The sequence below is a fragment of the Ranitomeya imitator genome, chromosome 2, assembly GCF_032444005.1.
Source record: "Ranitomeya imitator isolate aRanImi1 chromosome 2, aRanImi1.pri, whole genome shotgun sequence".
Taxonomy (NCBI): domain Eukaryota; kingdom Metazoa; phylum Chordata; class Amphibia; order Anura; family Dendrobatidae; genus Ranitomeya; species Ranitomeya imitator.
Genome location: NC_091283.1, coordinates 363,903,606 through 363,922,406, shown reverse-complemented (window position 1 = coordinate 363,922,406; position 18,801 = coordinate 363,903,606). Strand labels below are relative to the sequence as shown.

The window sequence follows — 18,801 nt, the reverse complement described above, 5'->3', positions numbered from 1 at the left end:
ACTTGTAATACAATAGAATAGACCCATAGGTACGTATAGATGGACAAAATAAAGGACAATCCTATAACATAATCGCACTTGCACGGTTTTCACCACAAGATGCTGCCGTAAATACAGCCATAAATGCTAACCCTCATGTCGACATGTCCCTTGCTTTGGCATACACAGAGGCAAAAAGCCTCACTCATATCACCAGATAAGACTGCAGGTAACTAAGCCTGCACAAAGTCCCATGTGCAGCCATATAATACAATACCAATAATGTGTATGACACAGTTGAAAGCGCAGGTGAAGCGGAGACCCAACGCGTGTCGCCCCTGACGAAGCCTCCTTTGTGGGGCGACACGCGTTGGGTCTCCGCTTCACCTGCGCTTTCAACTGTGTCATACACATTATTGGTATTGTATTATATGGCTGCACATGGGACTTTGTGCAGGCTTAGTTACCTGCAGTCTTATCTGGTGATATGAGTGAGGCTTTTTGCCTCTGTGTATGCCAAAGCAAGGGACATGTCGACATGAGGGTTAGCATTTATGGCTGTATTTACGGCAGCATCTTGTGGTGAAAACCGTGCAAGTGCGATTATGTTATAGGATTGTCCTTTATTTTGTCCATCTATACGTACCTATGGGTCTATTCTATTGTATTACAAGTGTATGCACAGTGGTGTCCATATAGGCATTTTTCCTATTGGGTATAATAATAATAATAATTTTTATTTATATAGCGCCAACATATTCCGCAGCGCTTTACAAATTATAGAGGGGACTTGTACAGACAATAGACATTACAGCATAACAGAAATCACAGTTCAAAACAGATACCAGGAGGAATGAGGGCCCTGCTCGCAAGCTTACAAACTATGAGGAAAAGGGGAGACACGAGAGGTGGATGGTAACAATTGCTTTAGTTATTCGGACCGGCCATAGTGTAAGGCTCGGGTGTTCATGTAAAGCTGCATGAACCAGTTAACTGCCTAAGTATGTAGCAGTACAGACACAGTGGGCTATTAACTGCATAAAGTGAATGAGAACATGATGCGAGGAACCTGATAGTTTTTTTTTTTTTTTTTATAAATAGGCCACACAGGGATAGTTAGGTTAATGCATTGAGGCGGTAGGCCAGTCTGAACAAATGAGTTTTTAGGGTACGCTTAAAGCTGTGGGGATTGGGGATTAATCGTATTAACCTAGGTAGTGCATTCCAAAGAATCGGCGCAGCACGTGTAAAGTCTTGGAGACGGGAGTGGGAGGTTCTGATTATTGAGGATGCTAACCTGAGGTCATTAGCGGAGCGGAGGGCACGGGTAGGGTGGTAGACTGATACCAGGGAGGAGATGTAGGGTGGTGCTGAGCCATGGAGTGCTTTGTGGATGAGGGTAGTAGTTTTGTACTGGATTCTGGAGTGGATGGGTAGCCAGTGTAATGACTGGCACAAGGTAGAGGCATCGGTGTAACGGTTGGTGAGGAATATGATCCTGGCTGCAGCATTCAGGACAGATTGGAGCGGGGAGAGTTTGGTAAGAGGGAGGCCGATTAGTAGAGAGTTACAATAGTCCAGACGAGAATGAATAAGTGAAACAGTAAGAGTTTTTGCAGAGTCGAAAGTAAGAAAAGGGCGAATTCTAGAAATGTTTTTGAGATGCAGGTAAGAAGAGCGAGCCAGTGATCGGACGTGGGGGGTGAATGAAAGGTCAGAATCAAGGATGACCCCAAGGCAGCGGGCATGTTGCTTTGGAGTAATGGTGGAACCGCACACGGAGATGGCAATGTATAGCCTGTTTTGCTTTAGCGCAGGTGTAGGCCTTATTATGGGCTCTGTTTCTAAGGAACAAGTGTGTTGCCTTTTTTAATTGTTTTTAAACTGTCTGTTTTCTGTATTGCTTGTTTCATGTATATTGCAGTGTAATAAAAATTGTTCTATTTTGGCTAAATCCAATGCGTGGTGATCCCCATCTGTATGACCTTCGCTTTTTTTCTTTTGTTTTTGTTTGATATACTTGGTTGTAGGTCAGGGTGATCCCACTGTATAGCCCGTGGTGCCCCCTTCTTATTTATTTTTTGGGATCAGCTCATCCATGGGGGAGGTTCACATCAACTTTTAACATGTGGCTTCATTGAGAAGTTTCCAGAAGCTACTAGCTCTGTTCTATCTTATAGGTTTTTGTATTGGATGAGTCACATGTTGAGAAGAACAAATACAGAATCCCCCACTAGATGCAGTACACGTGAGGTGGACCTATGCCTGATTACATTACAGTCCAGGAACACAGGCTGGCGAAGGGACACGCTGCTACAACCACGCATTGTCAAAGCCTCAGTGCTCTATCATTCCCCCAGCCCTTTAACTACACATAGCTTTATTACACCTGACATTAAAAGTAGGCACATTTTTGAAATTGATATAAAAAAAAAAAGTGACAGCACATTGCTAACAGGACTGAACAAATATACAAAGTCCAAATAATACCAACATATAGTGCTCAAAATGTTCAAAAAATGTCAAAATACAGTGCTCAAATACTAATACGCAGTGAAACCATTACAAACATACAATGCCCAATTAATGAGTATGAGCTGCTCAAAAAATGCCAATATACTGACAAAATAATGCAAAACTATACCACTATAGAAGGCAAATATACACTGCTCAAAAAAATAAAGGGAACACTAAAATGCCACATCCTAGATATCACTGAATGAAATATTCCAGTTGTAAATCTTTATTCATTACATAGTCGAATGCGTTGAGAACAATAAAACATAAAAATGATAAACGTAAATGAAAAATAATATCCCATGCAGATCTGCATTTATAATGATACTCAAAATCAAAGTGGAAAATCAAATTACAGGCTGATCCAACTTTAGTGGAAATGCCTCAAGATAAGGAAATGATGCTCCGTAGTGTGTGTGGCCTCCACGTGCCAGTATGACCTCCTTACTACGCCATGCTCCTGATGAGGTGGCGGATGGCCTCCTGAGGGATCTCATAACAGAACTGGATTAAAGCATCAGTCAACTCCTGGACAGTCTGCGGTGAAAAGTGGCGTTGGTGGATGTTACATCATTCCGAGACATGATGTCCCAAATGTGCTCAATACGATTCAAGTTTGGGGAACGGGCGGGCATAGCATAGCATCAGTGCCTTCATTATGCAGGAAATGCTGACACACTCCAGCCACATGAGGCCTAGCATTGTCATGCATCAGGAGAAACCCAGGGTCCACTGCACCTGCATATGGTCTCACAATGGGTCTGAGGATCCCATCACAGTACTTAAAGGGGCACTGTCACCTGAATTTGGAGGGAACAATCTTCAGCCATGGAGGCGGGGTTTGGGGGTTTTTGATTCACCCTTTCCTTACCCGCTGGCTGCATGCTGGCTGCAATATTGGATTGAAGTTCATTCTCTGTTCTCCGTAGTACATGCCTCCACAAGGCAATCTTGCCTTACGCAGGCGTGTACTATGGAGGACAGAGAATGAACTTCAATCCCATATTGCAGCCAGCATGCAGCCAGCGGGTAAGGAAAGGGTGAATCAAAAACCCCGCCTCCATGGCTGAAGATTGTTCCCTCCAAATTCAGGTGACAGTGTCCCTTTAATGGCAGTCAGTATATAAAAAAGGAAAGGAGAATGGGAGAAGTCAGCTCTCCATTTGCAGTCTCTCTCCAAGAATGAATTCCACACACAAAGCCGCCTGGGCTTGGGCATGCAAGTTCCAAAGAATGAAGAAAAAAAGGTACCCAAGAGTAGAAAATCATAAAACTTCGTCTTTAATGGAAAATATTCATAAAAACAGGCACAAGGCGGACAACGTATAGATCCCAGAGAGCTACAAACCGACGCGTTTCAACACTCCAGTCTTAATCATGGTTCGTATAGGTTGTCAGACTGGAGGCTTAAAAACCTTTCGTGAAGCAAACAGGTGAAAAAAATCAGTGCTAATTGCAATTAAATCACATTGTAACAAGAGTCTGTCTCATTCAGATCTCACATTTCATTATGATTTATAAGGTTTTTTTGTTTTTTCTTTAGTTTGTCTTTTCCACGTTTGATTTCTTATCAGTCTAGGTATGCATCATAATAAAGGTCTGTCTCATTCATGGTATTAATTATTTTGTATCTGCATATTGTCTTTTCATGATTTATTGTTTTTATGTTATATGGTACATGCATGTTGAAGTGCTTTCACAAAGAGTTAAATCTACTCACCTTGTGGCTTAATTAACAATTAGCCCTGACTTTTTCACCTGTTTCCTTCACAAAATGTTTTCAAGCAGGAGGTAGCAGTCCTGCTGCTAGATTGTTGCCCTCCTATGGCTCCCTCCACATCTCCTGGTATACTGGCCTGTCTTCCTGGTATTTGCTCCATTCTCTGGACACTGTGCTGACAGACACAGCTACCCTTCTTGCCACTGCTTACATTGATGTGCCATCCTGGAGGAGCTGCGCTTCCTGAGCAACTTCTGTGGGTTGTAGACTCCACCTCATGCTACTGTACTGTACCTCTAGGGAGGAGAGCAATGACAAAATGCAAAAGTGACAAAAACAACAGCCAAAAAGGATGAGAGCAGAGAAATGGGCTGTGGTCACCACCTGCAGAACCACTCATTTATAGAGGTTGTCTTGCTTATTGATGATCATTTCTACCTGTTGCCTGGTCAATTTGCACAACAGCAGGAGAAACTGATTCACAATCAGTGTTGCTTTATAACTGGACGGGTTGATTTCACAGAAGTGTGATTGACTTGGAGTTACATTGTGTTGTTTAAGTGTTTCCTTTAGTTTTTTGATCAGTGTACTATCAAAAAAATAGCAACATATTGTGCTCAGATAATATGTACCAAAAAACCTCCAGCTAACTAATTTCAACACACAATGCTCAAATATTACCAACCAAATAATACCAATATACAGAAGCCAAGAATACCAAATATCAATATACAGAGGGTAAATAATGCCAACCAAATAAAACTGACATACAGTGCCCATATAGTGCAAACCCAATAATGATATCCAGTGCTCAAAAAACAACCAAATACCAACATAAAGTGCAAAAATAATACCAAAATATAGCAGTATACAGTGCCTAAATATTACATACCAAGTAATACAGTGTCCATATAATACCAACAAAACAAACACCAACATGGAATGCCCATGTGTCCTAACGAGGTCCCTCAGGACGACAATGTCTGGATGTCTATTAGGCTGCACACAAAAAAGTGCTATCATTCAGCAGCTTCAAATCTATAACTAAATCTCTCATAGGCATAAGGCATTTCCTCGCAGTACACATATAGCTCCTCTCCACACACGCGGCTCTGTTCCGCACATGACGCGACACACGGCTCTGCTCCGTACACCTCGTAAACACATGGCTCTGCTCCGTACACCTTGTATACACGTGACTCCGTTTCGTGCACCTCGTACACACGCGGCTCCGCTCCATACACCTCGTACACACACGGCTCCGCTCCGTACACCTCATACACATGCGGCTCTGCTCCGTACACCTCATACACACACGGCTCCGCTCCGTACACTTCGTACACACACGGCTCCGCTCCGTACACCTCGTACACACACGACTCTGCTCTGTACACCTCGTACACACACGGCTCCGCTCCGTACATCTCGTACACACACGGCTCCGCTCCGTACACCTCGTACACACACGGCTCTGCTCCGTAGACCTCGTACACACGCGGCTCCGCTCCGTACACCTCGTACACGCGCGGCTCCGCTCCGTACACCTCGTACACACACGGCTCTGCTCTGTACACCCCGTACACACACGGCTCCGCTCCGTACACCTCGTACACACACGGCTCCGCTCCGTACACCTCGTACACACACGGCTCTGCTCCGTACACCTCATACACACACGGCTCCGCTCCGTACACCTCGTACACGCGCGGCTCCGCTCCGTACACCTCGTACACACACGGCTCTGCTCCGTACACCCCGTACACACACGGCTCCGCTCCGTACACCTCGTACACACACGGCTCCGCACACCTCGTACACACACGGCTCTGCTACACCCACACTGTAAACCCCTCCTAACCCCACACATAAACTTCCCCTCATCCAGCACCATGACAACCAGCACAGCAGAGTCCTGCATACACTGAGGCCCCTGATCATGTGACCACTGACTCCTCCCCTCCTGTGACCTCATCACAGGTCCTGTGCGCACAGAACAGCCATATATGTGGTGTGCGGCTCTGCAGGTGGAGGTAGGTGCTGGAGATTCCCCATTACTGGGCGGGGGCAGGGGGCAGTAACCCCTTCAGCATTAATATACGTTTCTCCTGTGGTGTTTTGTTGCTTTTGGTGTGACAGTACGTGACTCGTCTAAACTTTCTTGATTTTTTTTTATGGTAATAGGGAAATAAATCATTTTTTTATGAGTTCCTTTGATTGGATTAACCCTCCGTCAGGGGTAACTGATCTGACAGGCGCAGCTCACTTAGTTTCATTTCTCTATTTTACATAGTAACATAGTAACATAGTTAGTAAGGCCGAAAAAAGACATTTGTCCATCTAGTTCAGCCTATATTCCATCATAATAAATCCCCAGATCTACGTCCTTCTACAGAACCTAATAATTGTATGATACAATATTGTTCTGCTCCAGGAAGACATCCAGGCCTCTCTTGAACCCCTCGACTGAGTTCGCCATCACCACCTCCTCAGGCAAGCAATTCCAGATTCTCACTGCCCTAACAGTAAAGAATCCTCTTCTATGTTGGTGGAAAAACCTTCTCTCCTCCAGACGCAAAGAATGCCCCCTTGTGCCCGTCACCTTCCTTGGTATAAACAGATCCTCAGCGAGATATTTGTATTGTCCCCTTATATACTTATACATGGTTATTAGATCGCCCCTCAGTCGTCTTTTTTCTAGACTAAATAATCCTAATTTCGCTAATCTATCTGGGTATTGTAGTTCTCCCATCCCCGTTATTAATTTTGTTGCCCTCCTTTGTACTCTCTCTAGTTCCATTATATCCTTCCACATTTTCAGTGGTTTGTCTGGGAAACACCCTCCTCCCAGGACCTTCCTAAAGGCTGTGTGAAACCTGAGAAGCCTCTTGTGCTGCAGGAGATCAGATATCAGTGTTTTGGCTTCCCAGGCTCGGAATTAACCCCTTCATGACATTTGAAGTACCCATGTGTCAGAATGTAAATGTTATTTTTTTCCTTCCACATTTCTTTCTCTCTCTCTCTCCCTCTATATCCCCCTCCCTCCTGTACAAACTCCAAACTTTAAAGTTGGAACTCTCTTATATCTAGAAATAAGCAACCCTGTAATAGATCTGGCCAGAGAAATCTGCTGCTTTGTCCTTATGATTTTTCACTCAATTCAGAGGTAAAATCTGTCCATTCTGTATTCAGTGAAGACAGATTTTTCCATTGCTGAGATAGAAGGTGAGCGTTGGTGCTCCTAAAATTATATGCAAGAGAAGACAGTAAGCATCAGTTATAATTCTCCATAGAACTTTATGATCACTAACTGCCGCCCCCTACCTCAGTAATGGCAAAAGTCTGTATTAGGGAAAAGACAGACGGCTGTATTTCTCGTGCGAGAATCGCATTGCACTGCCTGAACTGCCCGGCACCTCTCCTGACCTGAGCAAGACATTATGATGGATTTCTATGTAGCTGTCAAGTTCAGGTCAGGAGAGCCGACAGCCAGTACGAGGTTTACGATGCGATCCTCGCACGAGAAATACGGCAGTCTGTCTCTGCCCTTTAGGCCGGTTTCACACGTCAGTGGCTCCGGTACGTGAGGTGACAGTTTCCTCTTGTACCGGAGCCACTGACACACGCAGACACATTCAAATAAATGCATCTGTGCAGATGTCATTGATTTTTTGCGGACCGTGTCTCCGCGTGCCAAACACGGAGACATGTCAGTGTTCGTGGGAGCGCACGGATTACACGGACCCATTAAAGTCAATGGGTCCGTGTAAAACACGTACCACACAGGGACGTTGTCCATGTGCAGTCCGTGTGCTGTGCAGGAGACAGCGCTACAGTAAGCGCTGTCCCCCCCCACTGGTGCTGAAGCCGCCATTCATATCTTCTGTGCAGCAGCGTTTGCTGTAAAGAAGATATGAATAATCCATTTGTTTTGTTGTTTCTCGTGTTTAAAATAAAGGTCCATTTCCCCACCCCCTGTGCGCCCCCCCTTCCCCCCCCCCCCCGCTGTTCTTAAAATACTCACCCGGCTCCCTCGCTGGCTGGCGCTGCTTCCTGGACCTTTATTTTAAACACGAGAAACAAAAAAAAAATGGATTATTCATATCTTCTCTACAGCAAACGCTGCTGCACAGACGATATGAATGGCGGCTTCAGCACGATGCAGGGGACAGCGCTAAACTTTAGCGCTGTCTCCTGCACGGTGCGTGTGGTACCCAGTGGGCACACGGGCGGCACACATGTGCCACACTGATGTGCCACAGAAACGCAGGGGCACACGGACACGGATAATTCCGGTACCGATTTTTCCGGTACCAGAATTATCTGGACGTGTGGGACTGCCCTTAGGCCTCTTTCACACTTCAGTTGTGTGGCGTCAGTTAGGTCAGACATCGTGGCGGATCGACGGATCCGTCAAATTTGGTGCAAAAACGGTTCTAACGGATCCGTTTTTTTGACGGATCAGCTGCCTTGATCCGTTAAAAAAACGGATCCGTTAGAACCGTTGCGACCGTTTTTACATCCGTTGTAACCGTTTTTTGACGGATCCGTTTTTTAAAAGGGGAGGATTTCAATGTGATTGGCTACTGGAAACTACTGGAAAACTATATATAGCGTGTATTTACACCACATCTTTGAAAGGTTGTAGAGAAAGTGGCAGAAATGGAAGGAGTCCTGGCGAACATTGCAAAGATCTATGCGGATTTTACTTTTGAGGCAAATCAGTTGGCAGTCAGCGTTCGAGAGAGGGAGGAAGAAAGACTGTGCATCCTACGGCAGCGGCGGAAGAGAAGGCTGTGCATCCATCCCATCACAGCACAACGTATGACCCGTGGTGTTTATTCCACGCTTTACATCGAACTAAGGGAAAACCCTCAGAAGTTCTTCAATTATGTGAGGATGAGAGCTGAAAATTTCGAATTTTTATTGGGCTATGTGGAAGACTGTATACGGAGACGAGACACCCAGATGCGATTCTCCATATCACCAGCAGAGCGTCTCATGGTGACTATTCGGTAAGTAATTTTTTTTTTTAAATGATTCTCATTCATCATACTTTTAACTGCAATGTTGTTTTTTGAATTTTTTTATTAATTATTGTCTTTTCGTTTTGTTAACAGATTCCTTGCAACTGGAGAGTCGTTCTCATCCCTCCATTTTCAGTTTCGGCTTGGGATATCCACTATCTCGGGGATCATCAGAGATACTTGCTGGGCATTGTGGGAGTGCCTACAAGCGGAATACATCCCAGAGCCATCACAGGAGAGGTGGCTGGAGATTGCCCAAAATTTTCATCAAATTTGCCAGTTTCCAAATTGTGTTGGAGCAGTTGATGGAAAGCACATACGGATCGTCAAACCTTCAGGCTCTGGATCACAGTTTTATAACTATAAGAAGTACTTCTCTATTGTGTTGATGGCCATAGCCGATGCACAATGCAAGTTCATCGCTGTTGATATCGGTGCGTATGGACGCGCAAATGATTCACAAATCTTTAAAAATTCACCAATGGGGCGCCGTTTATATGGAGAGACATTTGAGTTTCCGCCCCCTAGACCTCTCCCTGGAACCACTGGTCCACTATTACCATTTTTTTGCGTTGGAGATGATGCGTTCCAGCTTTCCCCACATTTGCTGAAACCCTTTGGAAGTAGTGGACTGACCCAGAGGAAGAAAATTTACAATTACCGCTTAACCAGAGCACGAAGAGTAGTGGAATGTGCTTTTGGAATGGAGAGTCCTGCTAACTGCAATTAAACTGCAGACTGAAACTGTCGATGATGTGGTCAAAGCGTGCGTTGTCCTGCACAATTTTGTTTTATCAAAAGAACAAGTTTCCCTGGAGGATAATGTGTCAGAAAGCACCTTACGGGATTACCAAAACCCCACTTTTCGCAGTCCAGTAGCAGTCTCCAGAATGCGGGACAGTTTTGCAGACTACTTCATGTCTCCTGCAGGATCAGTTGACTGGCAGTATGAAATGGTGTAAAAAATTTTTTCTTTTTACACTTGTAAAAATACCATTTTTTTGTTTGCTTACAAAATCTTTGTACTTTAATGCAGCATTGTATGTTTTGCAACGGTACCCTTTAAACACTGTTTATTGTTACTATTGCCATAACCTTGGTGACTTAAAAACTTTTTTTTAAAAAAAGAGAAAGACAATAAAATTGTTTTTAAACCAAAAAAACTGTTTATTTATTTACAAATTCTCATATTTTGGGGTGGAGATAGTAGCGGAGGGGCTGACAGGGCGGACCACGTCGAGAGTGGGGGACAGGACATCACGGGGAGGAACAGAAGTGGAATGGGTGGTGAAAACATGAGGTTGTGTAGAGAGTTGAGGTGCAGATGTGGTGTGTGTGAGGTATGAAGGTGTTGGTGGGATTGGGAACGGAGAAGTTAAAGGGGAAGAATGGAAGGGGGACGGTAAAAACTGTGAAAGACTAAGGGGGGAAGGAACAAATGACGAAGGAGTAGAATGGACGGGAGGAGGACGGACGGGAGGATAGACGGTGGCTTGAGAGGGGAAAGGTGTTGAAACATGAAGGGTAGGTGGAGGGGCATGGGACATCGCCTGCGCTAGAGCAGTGTGGCAGCCTTGCATCACATGCATCTGCAGGTCAGGAGTTAGATTTTCCATGTGCCTGAGGACCGACTGAAAAAAACAGTGCCTTGGTGACTGGTTTGCATCTGATTGCATCCTATCAAGACGACTGCTGAGTTCAAGTATGCTTTTGTTAAGCATATTGTACCCAGCAGACATTTGCTCACTCAAAAGCTTGATGGCACTGTGAAAGGATGCATTCAGCTGCAAAAAGTCAGGCGCATAGCTCCTTTCCTGACCTCTCTGGCGCTGCCGTCCTGACCACAAAGTTGGTCTAGATGTTGCGGCAGTGGCAGAGGGGTGGGGTAAAGGGAACTCTAACTCATCACCTGCAGCTTCAAGTGACGAAGTCCGCCCTGCTGCTCCAGCGCTGGTGGATGAGGCTGAGGGATCAAACGAAAGGGAAGGTGCAGAAACAGAGGGGTCGACGTGGTCCCCGGTGGCGGACTCTTGAGGGATCGCTCCAGAGGGGTGCAACTCTGATGCAGGCTCCCGAGTGCTGCAGAAAGTGCTGTTAAAGAAGAAAAAAAAAATTAGTATCTGGATATTACAATTGCCCTTGCTGCAAAAAAAATTGAAGGTTACACATTTTTACAGTTTGACTGAAAATATGTGGTGTTGAATATTTACCTTCTGCTCAGCAGCGTCGACCGGAGGAACAACAGGGCTCTGGCATGTTTGTATCTGCTCCTGCGTCCTCTAGATCCACTCGGGGCCTGCATCTCCTTATTAAACTCCCTCTTGAAGCGATCCCTGAGTGACTGCCACTGCACGATAATCCTGTTACCTGGAAAGAGAAAGCAAAAATTGGTTACTATACACCACATTAAATCATGCTAACATAAGGTTATGAAGTGTGAATACTTACGCGCTAGATTCTGGGCCCCAGCATCGAGTTCCTCCCAGTTATCCATAACAGCACTGCACACTTCCTCCCATAGCCGTCGGGTGATTAACTGGTCAGCATGGCGGCGGTCCGACATGTTCCACAGCGGCTCCCGACTTTGTACTGCTTCGATGAGGGTGTTCACATCGATGCCCTCCTCTTCATCATCTTGTTCGGGAGCACGCTGTGAAGCCTAACAAAAAGATAAGAATAAAAAGGGAAAGATTACAACACATGAATTTTACATTTTACTAAACACCAAAACAAAAAGGAACTTACTCTTCGGCGACCGCCGCGATTATCATTCCGACGACTATGGGAGGTGCTTTGAGGAACTCTACGTCGAGCCCCGGATTGTGAAGACTAATTTAAAAAAAAAATAAAATTAATAATGTTCTTTGATCGAGGCATATGTATTGTGTGCTGTGCTGAATGTTTGTGTTGGGTGTAGTGCATTGTATGTGAGGATCGGTCTGTTCAAAACTTACACTATGCGCTCCCGCTCCTTGTATTTCTCCACCCTGTCCGTCTCCTTCTGTTAGCCCCTCTGCTTCATATTCCTGTGAATACAGAACACATAAAGGGTTAAAAAACAATTACCATAGTTGTACCCCAAAAAAATATTTTAGAAGGAAAAAAAAAAAAAAGACACCTCAGTTTGCTGCTGATGTGCTGGGGGGCTCTCAGAAGAAGACATTATGGTCTTGCGTCAATCTTGGGTTGGTCAGTCCCTTGCGTCCCTCTTGGTCCCTAGGATCTGTAAGTATACAGAGAGTTCTAAGCTACTATACAAAAGGATAGTTGCAGCTGTAGGGACTTTACACTTACATCGTTTTAAAAAGCTTTTAGATTTCCTCCAACACAAAATGAAAAAATTTTTTTTAACAGTGATACTTTATATGGTAGATATGCTTGATGCACAAGCTGCCAAACCCTCTAGCCCCTGTTTCCCCACCAAAAAAAACCCCAAAAAAACCCTTTAAAGCAACACCAAAACTTAAATTGATATGCGCAATGCGCATGTTGGTAAAACCCACCTAAACAAAGTTTCACCTTATAAAAAATGTTCCTCATTCGAAATTAAAATACCAATTCCCAAAATTGTTAATTATGATTACCCTACAGTTTGTATTTTCTAAAACCAGATAACATATTCTATAGCAAAGATTTGCATTACACATTTGTATATATAACCTTTACTGCATGTTTACCCAATATTACATTTATCTTGAAATGAGACTACTGACAGTTTTGTGAAATTTTTATTACTATATTTAAAAAAATTTTTTTTTTTTTTTGGTACAGTAGGAGCTACACTGCTCTTTATTTGAAATACAAGTACATTATGGAGAACAACAAAAATGCAGAACACATCACACATCATTTATACACACACACAAAACACATTTTACACCTCAGCTATTCAAAATACCAGCATAGTATGAAAAACATATAAACAAGGCAGGCAGGCGCACGCACACAAGCACGCACGCACACAAGCACACACACAAGCACGCACGCACACAAGCACACGCACGCACGCACGCTGGATGGCAGTACTCACATGGCTGTCTCAGGCAGGGTCTGGCTTGCAGGGCCTCTCTGGCTGGCTGGCTGGCAGGGCCTGGCTCGCAAGGTCTTGCTTGCTGGGTCTGGCAGGGTGTCTATGGCTTGCAGGGCCTCTCTGGCTGGCTGGCAGGGCCTGGCTGGCAAGGTCTTGCTTGCAGGGTCTGGCAGGGTGTCTCTGGCTTGCAGGGCCTCTCTGGCTGGCTAGCAGGGCCTGGCTCGCAAGGTCTTGCTGGCAGGGTCTGGCAGGGTGTCTCTGGCTTGCAGGGCCTCTCTGGCTTGCTGGCAGGGCCTGGCTGGCAAGGTCTTGCTGGCAGGGTCTGGCTGGGTCTCTCTTGCATGGAAGGGTCTCTCTTGCTGGCTGGTACATTTGGGAATGACCTGTCCTCTTTATATAGTTTTTGGGTTGTCTGGGCAAAGTATCCACTTTTTGGAGCATGCTCAATCAAAAAAAGCGGATTGAGGCGACGGATCCGCCAAAAAGCGGATCGCGACGGATCCGCCGCGGTCCGCCTTTTAGGCGGCGCCAAAAAACGTTACAAAGTCCGTCAATGTCTAGACAACGTCCGCCAAATATCGATGGATCCGTCGCATGGCGGATGGAACGGACGACCATCCGCCACAATCCGTCTCTAATGCAAGTCAATGGGAAAATAGCGGATCCACCAAAAAAAAATGGCGGATCCGTCATTTGACGAAAATGGCGGTTTTTGACTGACGCCGAAAGACTGAAGTGTGAAAGAGGCCTAAATACTGAATACTTTTACTCATGAGCTGATAATCCTGAGACTGAATGATCAGTTTCAGAACAGAAAGAATCAGATTTCTATAAGATTAATAAAGAAATATTGCAAAGTTTCTTATTTTCAAGTGTACTATTGATTTAGGATGAAAAAATTTTTAACAGCACTTATGCTTTAAACTTTGTTTTATTGTTGTTTTATTCCCACTAGGGGCGGAGAAATTCTGTCATACAAACATTGCAGGCTTAGGGGCATTAGGTAGGACCTCAACTGCCATGGCAGTACATTAGCGGTCCACAATAATGTCTCAGGTCACAAACAGGAGGCTGCCTTCGTTTTTCTCCACAGCTTAAGGCCTTGTTCAGACATCTGTTCTTCTCACGTTCGCGAAAAACTAGCTGATTATTTTAATCATACTTTGATCATGTGGTCCAAGCATCATCAATTTTCTTGCACATGGAGAAAAAATGTTTCTCCACCTTCTCCTTTGTCGGACCATACTTGAATGTCAACTGGCTCCTGTCCAATTTTTTTTTTCACAGGCCTGTAGACTTGCATTGTGGACATCCAGATGAAAACCAGACTTGTCTCCACAATTTTGCACAAACTACTCGGTCCATGGAAAATCACAAATTTGTGAATGGCCCTGTGAACACCACAGATAGCACCCGCAAAAGCGGAGTTTGAATGAAATCTAATGCTGACAGCCCTGATGACTAAAAGTATTTTGAACTTGGCTGTCTCCATCAGATTCCTAGACTATAAGTGAAGTAGCACTGAGCATATGAATTATGTCTTCAGTATAATCTTTCAGCCCCCCAACCTGACCGACCCTTATACACCATAACCAATGTTATATAACAGTGACAAAATGCATTGAAAAATTAGTGATCCATACAGTATTATGTGCTTTCTGTGACATTTCTTTGGTATATAAAACTCCAAAAAAGCATTGAAAAATTTGTCTATATTTAATTAGTCATCCATAGAGTATTAGGTTCTCTAAGTAACATTAGCGTGTTATAGAACACTCCAAAAATGCATTGAAAATTTTGTCTGGATTCAGTTATTCATACACCCTGTATTATGTGCTTTGTGTTAAATTTTGGTGGTATATATATATAAAACTCAAAAAAACCTTCCAAAAATGTTTATGGATTCAATTATTTACCCATACAGGTTAACACGGTTCTTGTTACATTACGGTGGTATATAAAACTCAAAAATATTCCCAAACTTTTTATGGATTCAATTAGTCATCCATACAGTTTAACAGGCTTTGTGTAAAATTATGTTGGGTTCAAATTTTTATGAACCACTTGACCTGGTGCAGTTCACAAAATTTTTTTGTTAAAAAATTGACTAGATCATATGTGCTGTAGAACCTGCTTTGTGTGAAAATTTGTTGGTTTGAAATAAAAAAACAAAATTGGCCTGGCACAAATTTGGTCCCACAGTGCTTGGTCCCCAGCTACCACTATTTATCCCAGTTTGGCATCCCTGCCTTGTACCAGCACATGTCCTTACCAACATGGTTGCTGGAATTATCCACTTAACGACCAACACATGGACAAGCTGATGTGGCCAGGGACACTATATTTCATAGACGGCACATAGAGTTAACATTGTAGAGATCAGGATCGAGTCCCACCCTGGCACGGCACATGTGCTACTTATACCAAGGATTGCTGGTCCTACTGTTACCAGGGTTTCCTCCACCTCCTACACCAGTTCTTGCACCCCTGCTATTTGTAATCATCCTCCATTTTCGACGTGCTACCTCAGAGCACACATCAGCTGGAAACTCTGCATCACTGCCCTCAGTGAATCAGCAAGAGGCTCTGCTGAAGCTAATTTGTCCAGGAGACAAACTGCACGTCACAGAACAGTTATTGAAAGGAATAACAGACCAGACAGATCTGTGGCTCTCGCTGCTGACATACCATGCTTGGCCAACGTGCTCAACTTGGGAGTTCAGCAGTTTATGAAAACCTACCCATGTTTGCCAGAGTTCCAGGCCAAGGTATGCCGCGTCAGCAGCTTTATCCACAAGTCGGCTATCGTTGCCGCTGCTCTGGCGGTGCTGCAGCAGCGCATGCAAGTGCCAGCTCACCGACTGGTGTGCGACTTGACCACGCGCTGGAACTCCACACTGCGCATTCTGCCAAGGCTTTGTGAGCAGCAGAGGCCAGTTGTGGAATACCAGCTCCAACACACCCATCGGCATTCTGGTCAGCCTCTGCACATAACTGAAGAGTGGGCATAGAGGTCTGACATTTGTGCATTCACCAAGACTTTGAGGACTCCACAAAGATGGTGAGCGGCAATGTCTCCATCATTGGCGCAACAATCCTGCTTCTGTGCCTACTTAAATGGAACATGTCAGTAGGATTGTACATAGTAAACTACAGACTGTCAGGTTGGCGCTGTTATACTGATTAAAATGATACCTTGGTGGATAAAAATCCGTCTTGTGGTTGTTTAATCTTTATTTTCAGTTTTTTAGTTAATGATATGCTCGTGCTTTGGGCGGGCCTGTGGGGGGTCTTCATGTGGTGCGCTAATTAGGTATTCATCAGTATTGCTTATGACAGGTCACTGACCTGCCCCCTAGGTTACATAATGAATATTATATATATTAAAAAAAATCCCCTTCTACAGGCAGATGCCGACGGCAGTGCCTGCGCTGATCCATGATCACATCCATAATGTGGAAATAATTATTCTTTTTGACGGTGTCCATAAATTCCCAAAACAAACAAAAAACTGTTTGAAAATGGCACCGGCCGTGCCTGCACAGTAGCAGCTATCGGCGATTTGATAGCTACTACGACGCAGGCATGAAAAAAATAATTGCCTCCTCCAAGATGGGGCCTCCGGCACCTGCGCAATAGCATCTATCGGATCGCAAACTGTCCCCTGTTTTATTATAACACCATTTATTCCATGGTGCTTTACATGTGAAAATGGGTATACATAAAAAAAGTACAATAATCTTCAGTTCAAAATAGATTCCAAGAGGAATGAGGGCCCTGCTCGCAAGCTTACAAACTATGAGGAAAAGGGGAGAGGTGGATGGTAACAATTGCTTTAGTTAGTCGGATCAGCCATAGTGTAAGGCTCAGGTGTTCATGTAAAGCTGCATGAACCAGTTAACTGCCTAAGTATGCAGCAGTATAGACACAGAGGGCTATTAACTGCATAAAGTGTATGAGAACATGATGCGAGGAACCCAATTATGTTTTTATTTTTTTGAATGAGCCACACAGGGATAGTTAGGTTAATGTTTTGAGGCGGTAGGCAAATCTGAACAAATGAGTTTTTAGGGCACGCTTAAAACTGTGGGGATTGGGGATTAATCGTATTAACCTAGGTAGTGCATTCCAAAGAATCGGCGCAGCACATGTAAAGTCTTCGAGATGGGAGTGGGAGGTTCTGATTATTGAGGATGCTAACCTGAGGTCATTAGCGGAGCGGAGGGCACGGGTAGGGTGGTAGACTGAGACCAGAGAGGAGATGTAGGGTGGTGCTGAGCCATGGAGTGCTTTGTGGATGAGGGTAGTAGTTTTGTACTGGATTCTTGAGTGGATGGGTAACCAGAGTAATGACTGGCACAAGGTAGAGGCATCGGTGTAACGGTTGGTGAGGAATATGATCCTGGCTGCAGCATTCAGGACAGATTGGAGCGGGGAGAGTTTGGTAAGAGGGAGGCCAATTAGTAGAGAGTTACCATAGTCCAGACTAGAATGAATAAGTGAAACAGTAAGAGTTTTTGCAGAGTCGAAAGTAAGAAAAGGGCGAATTCTAGAAATGTTTTTGAGATGCAGATGAGAAGAGCGAGCCAGTGATCGGATGTGGGGGGTGAATGAAAGCTCGGAATCAAGTATGACCCCAAGGCAGCGGGCATGTTGCTTTGGAGTAATGGTGGAACCGCACACGGAGATGGCAATGTCAGGCAAAGGTAGGTTAATAGAGGGAGAAAACACGAGGAGTTCAGTTTTTGACAGGTTCAGTTTCAGATAAGGGAGGACATGATGTTAGAGACAGCGGTAAGACAATCACTGGTGTTTACTAAAAAGGTCGGCGTGATAACAGGAGAAGTGTATAATTGGGTGTCGTCAGCATAGAGATGGTACTGGAACCCAAATCTACTGATTGTTTGTCCAATAGGGACAGTGTATAGAGAGAAGAGGAGGGGGCCCAGGACTGAGCCCTGCGGAACCCCAACAGTAAGGGGAAGGTGAGAGGAGGAGGAACCAGCAAAAGATACAGTGAAGGAGCGGTCAGCGAGATAGGAGGAGAACCAGGAGAGAACGGTGTCCTTGAGGCCGATGGAGCGGAGCATAGTGAGGAGGAGCTGATGATCCACAGTGTCGAATGCTGATCCAAGAGAATTAGCATGGAGTAGTGACCATTAGATTTAGCTGTTAGTGGGTCATTAGAGACTTTAGTGAGGGCAGTTTTAGTACAGTGTAAAGAGCGGAAACCAGATTGAAGAGGGTCTAAAAGAGTTATCTGAGAGATAGCGGGTAAGACAGGAGTGGACCAGGCGCTTGAGGAGTTTAGAGATGAAGGGAAGATTAGAGACAGGTCTATAATTAGCAGCACAGTTTTGATCGAGGGATGGTTTTTTTAAGTAATGGATGTATGATGGCATGCTTAAATGAGGATGAAAAAATACCGGAAGTGAGAGAGAGGTTGAATATTGTTGTTAGGTGAGAGGTGACAGCCGGGGAAAGGGACTGGAGGAGATGGGACACTGGTGCAAGTGGTTGGGCGAGAGGAG

General features: G+C 44.6%; 2 protein-coding genes across 7 annotated transcripts in view; both read left to right on the top strand.

Moving 5' to 3' along the window:
• The first annotated feature begins 6,177 nt into the window (after positions 1 to 6,177).
• The window catches only part of LOC138663869 (gastrula zinc finger protein XlCGF17.1-like), a 51,397-nt gene continuing 38,773 nt past the window's right edge, over positions 6,178 to 18,801 (top strand). For 2 of the 6 annotated variants that reach the window (XM_069750233.1, XM_069750231.1), the window contains exons 1-2: positions 6,199 to 6,246; positions 7,035 to 7,192. The gene's annotated coding sequence lies outside the window, so the exon portion shown is untranslated. Of the gene's footprint in view, positions 6,247 to 7,034; positions 7,193 to 18,801 lie in introns of all 6 variants that reach the window. The other 4 variants (XM_069750229.1, XM_069750228.1, XM_069750232.1 and 1 more) reach the window with 3 other exon arrangements.
• Positions 8,634 to 10,370, top strand: LOC138667436 (uncharacterized). Its single transcript, XM_069755644.1, has 2 exons — positions 8,634 to 9,228; positions 9,334 to 10,370. The coding sequence occupies exons 1-2, from the start codon at positions 8,876 to 8,878 to the stop codon at positions 9,968 to 9,970; spliced, it is 990 nt and encodes a 329-aa protein (XP_069611745.1). The 5' UTR covers positions 8,634 to 8,875; the 3' UTR covers positions 9,971 to 10,370.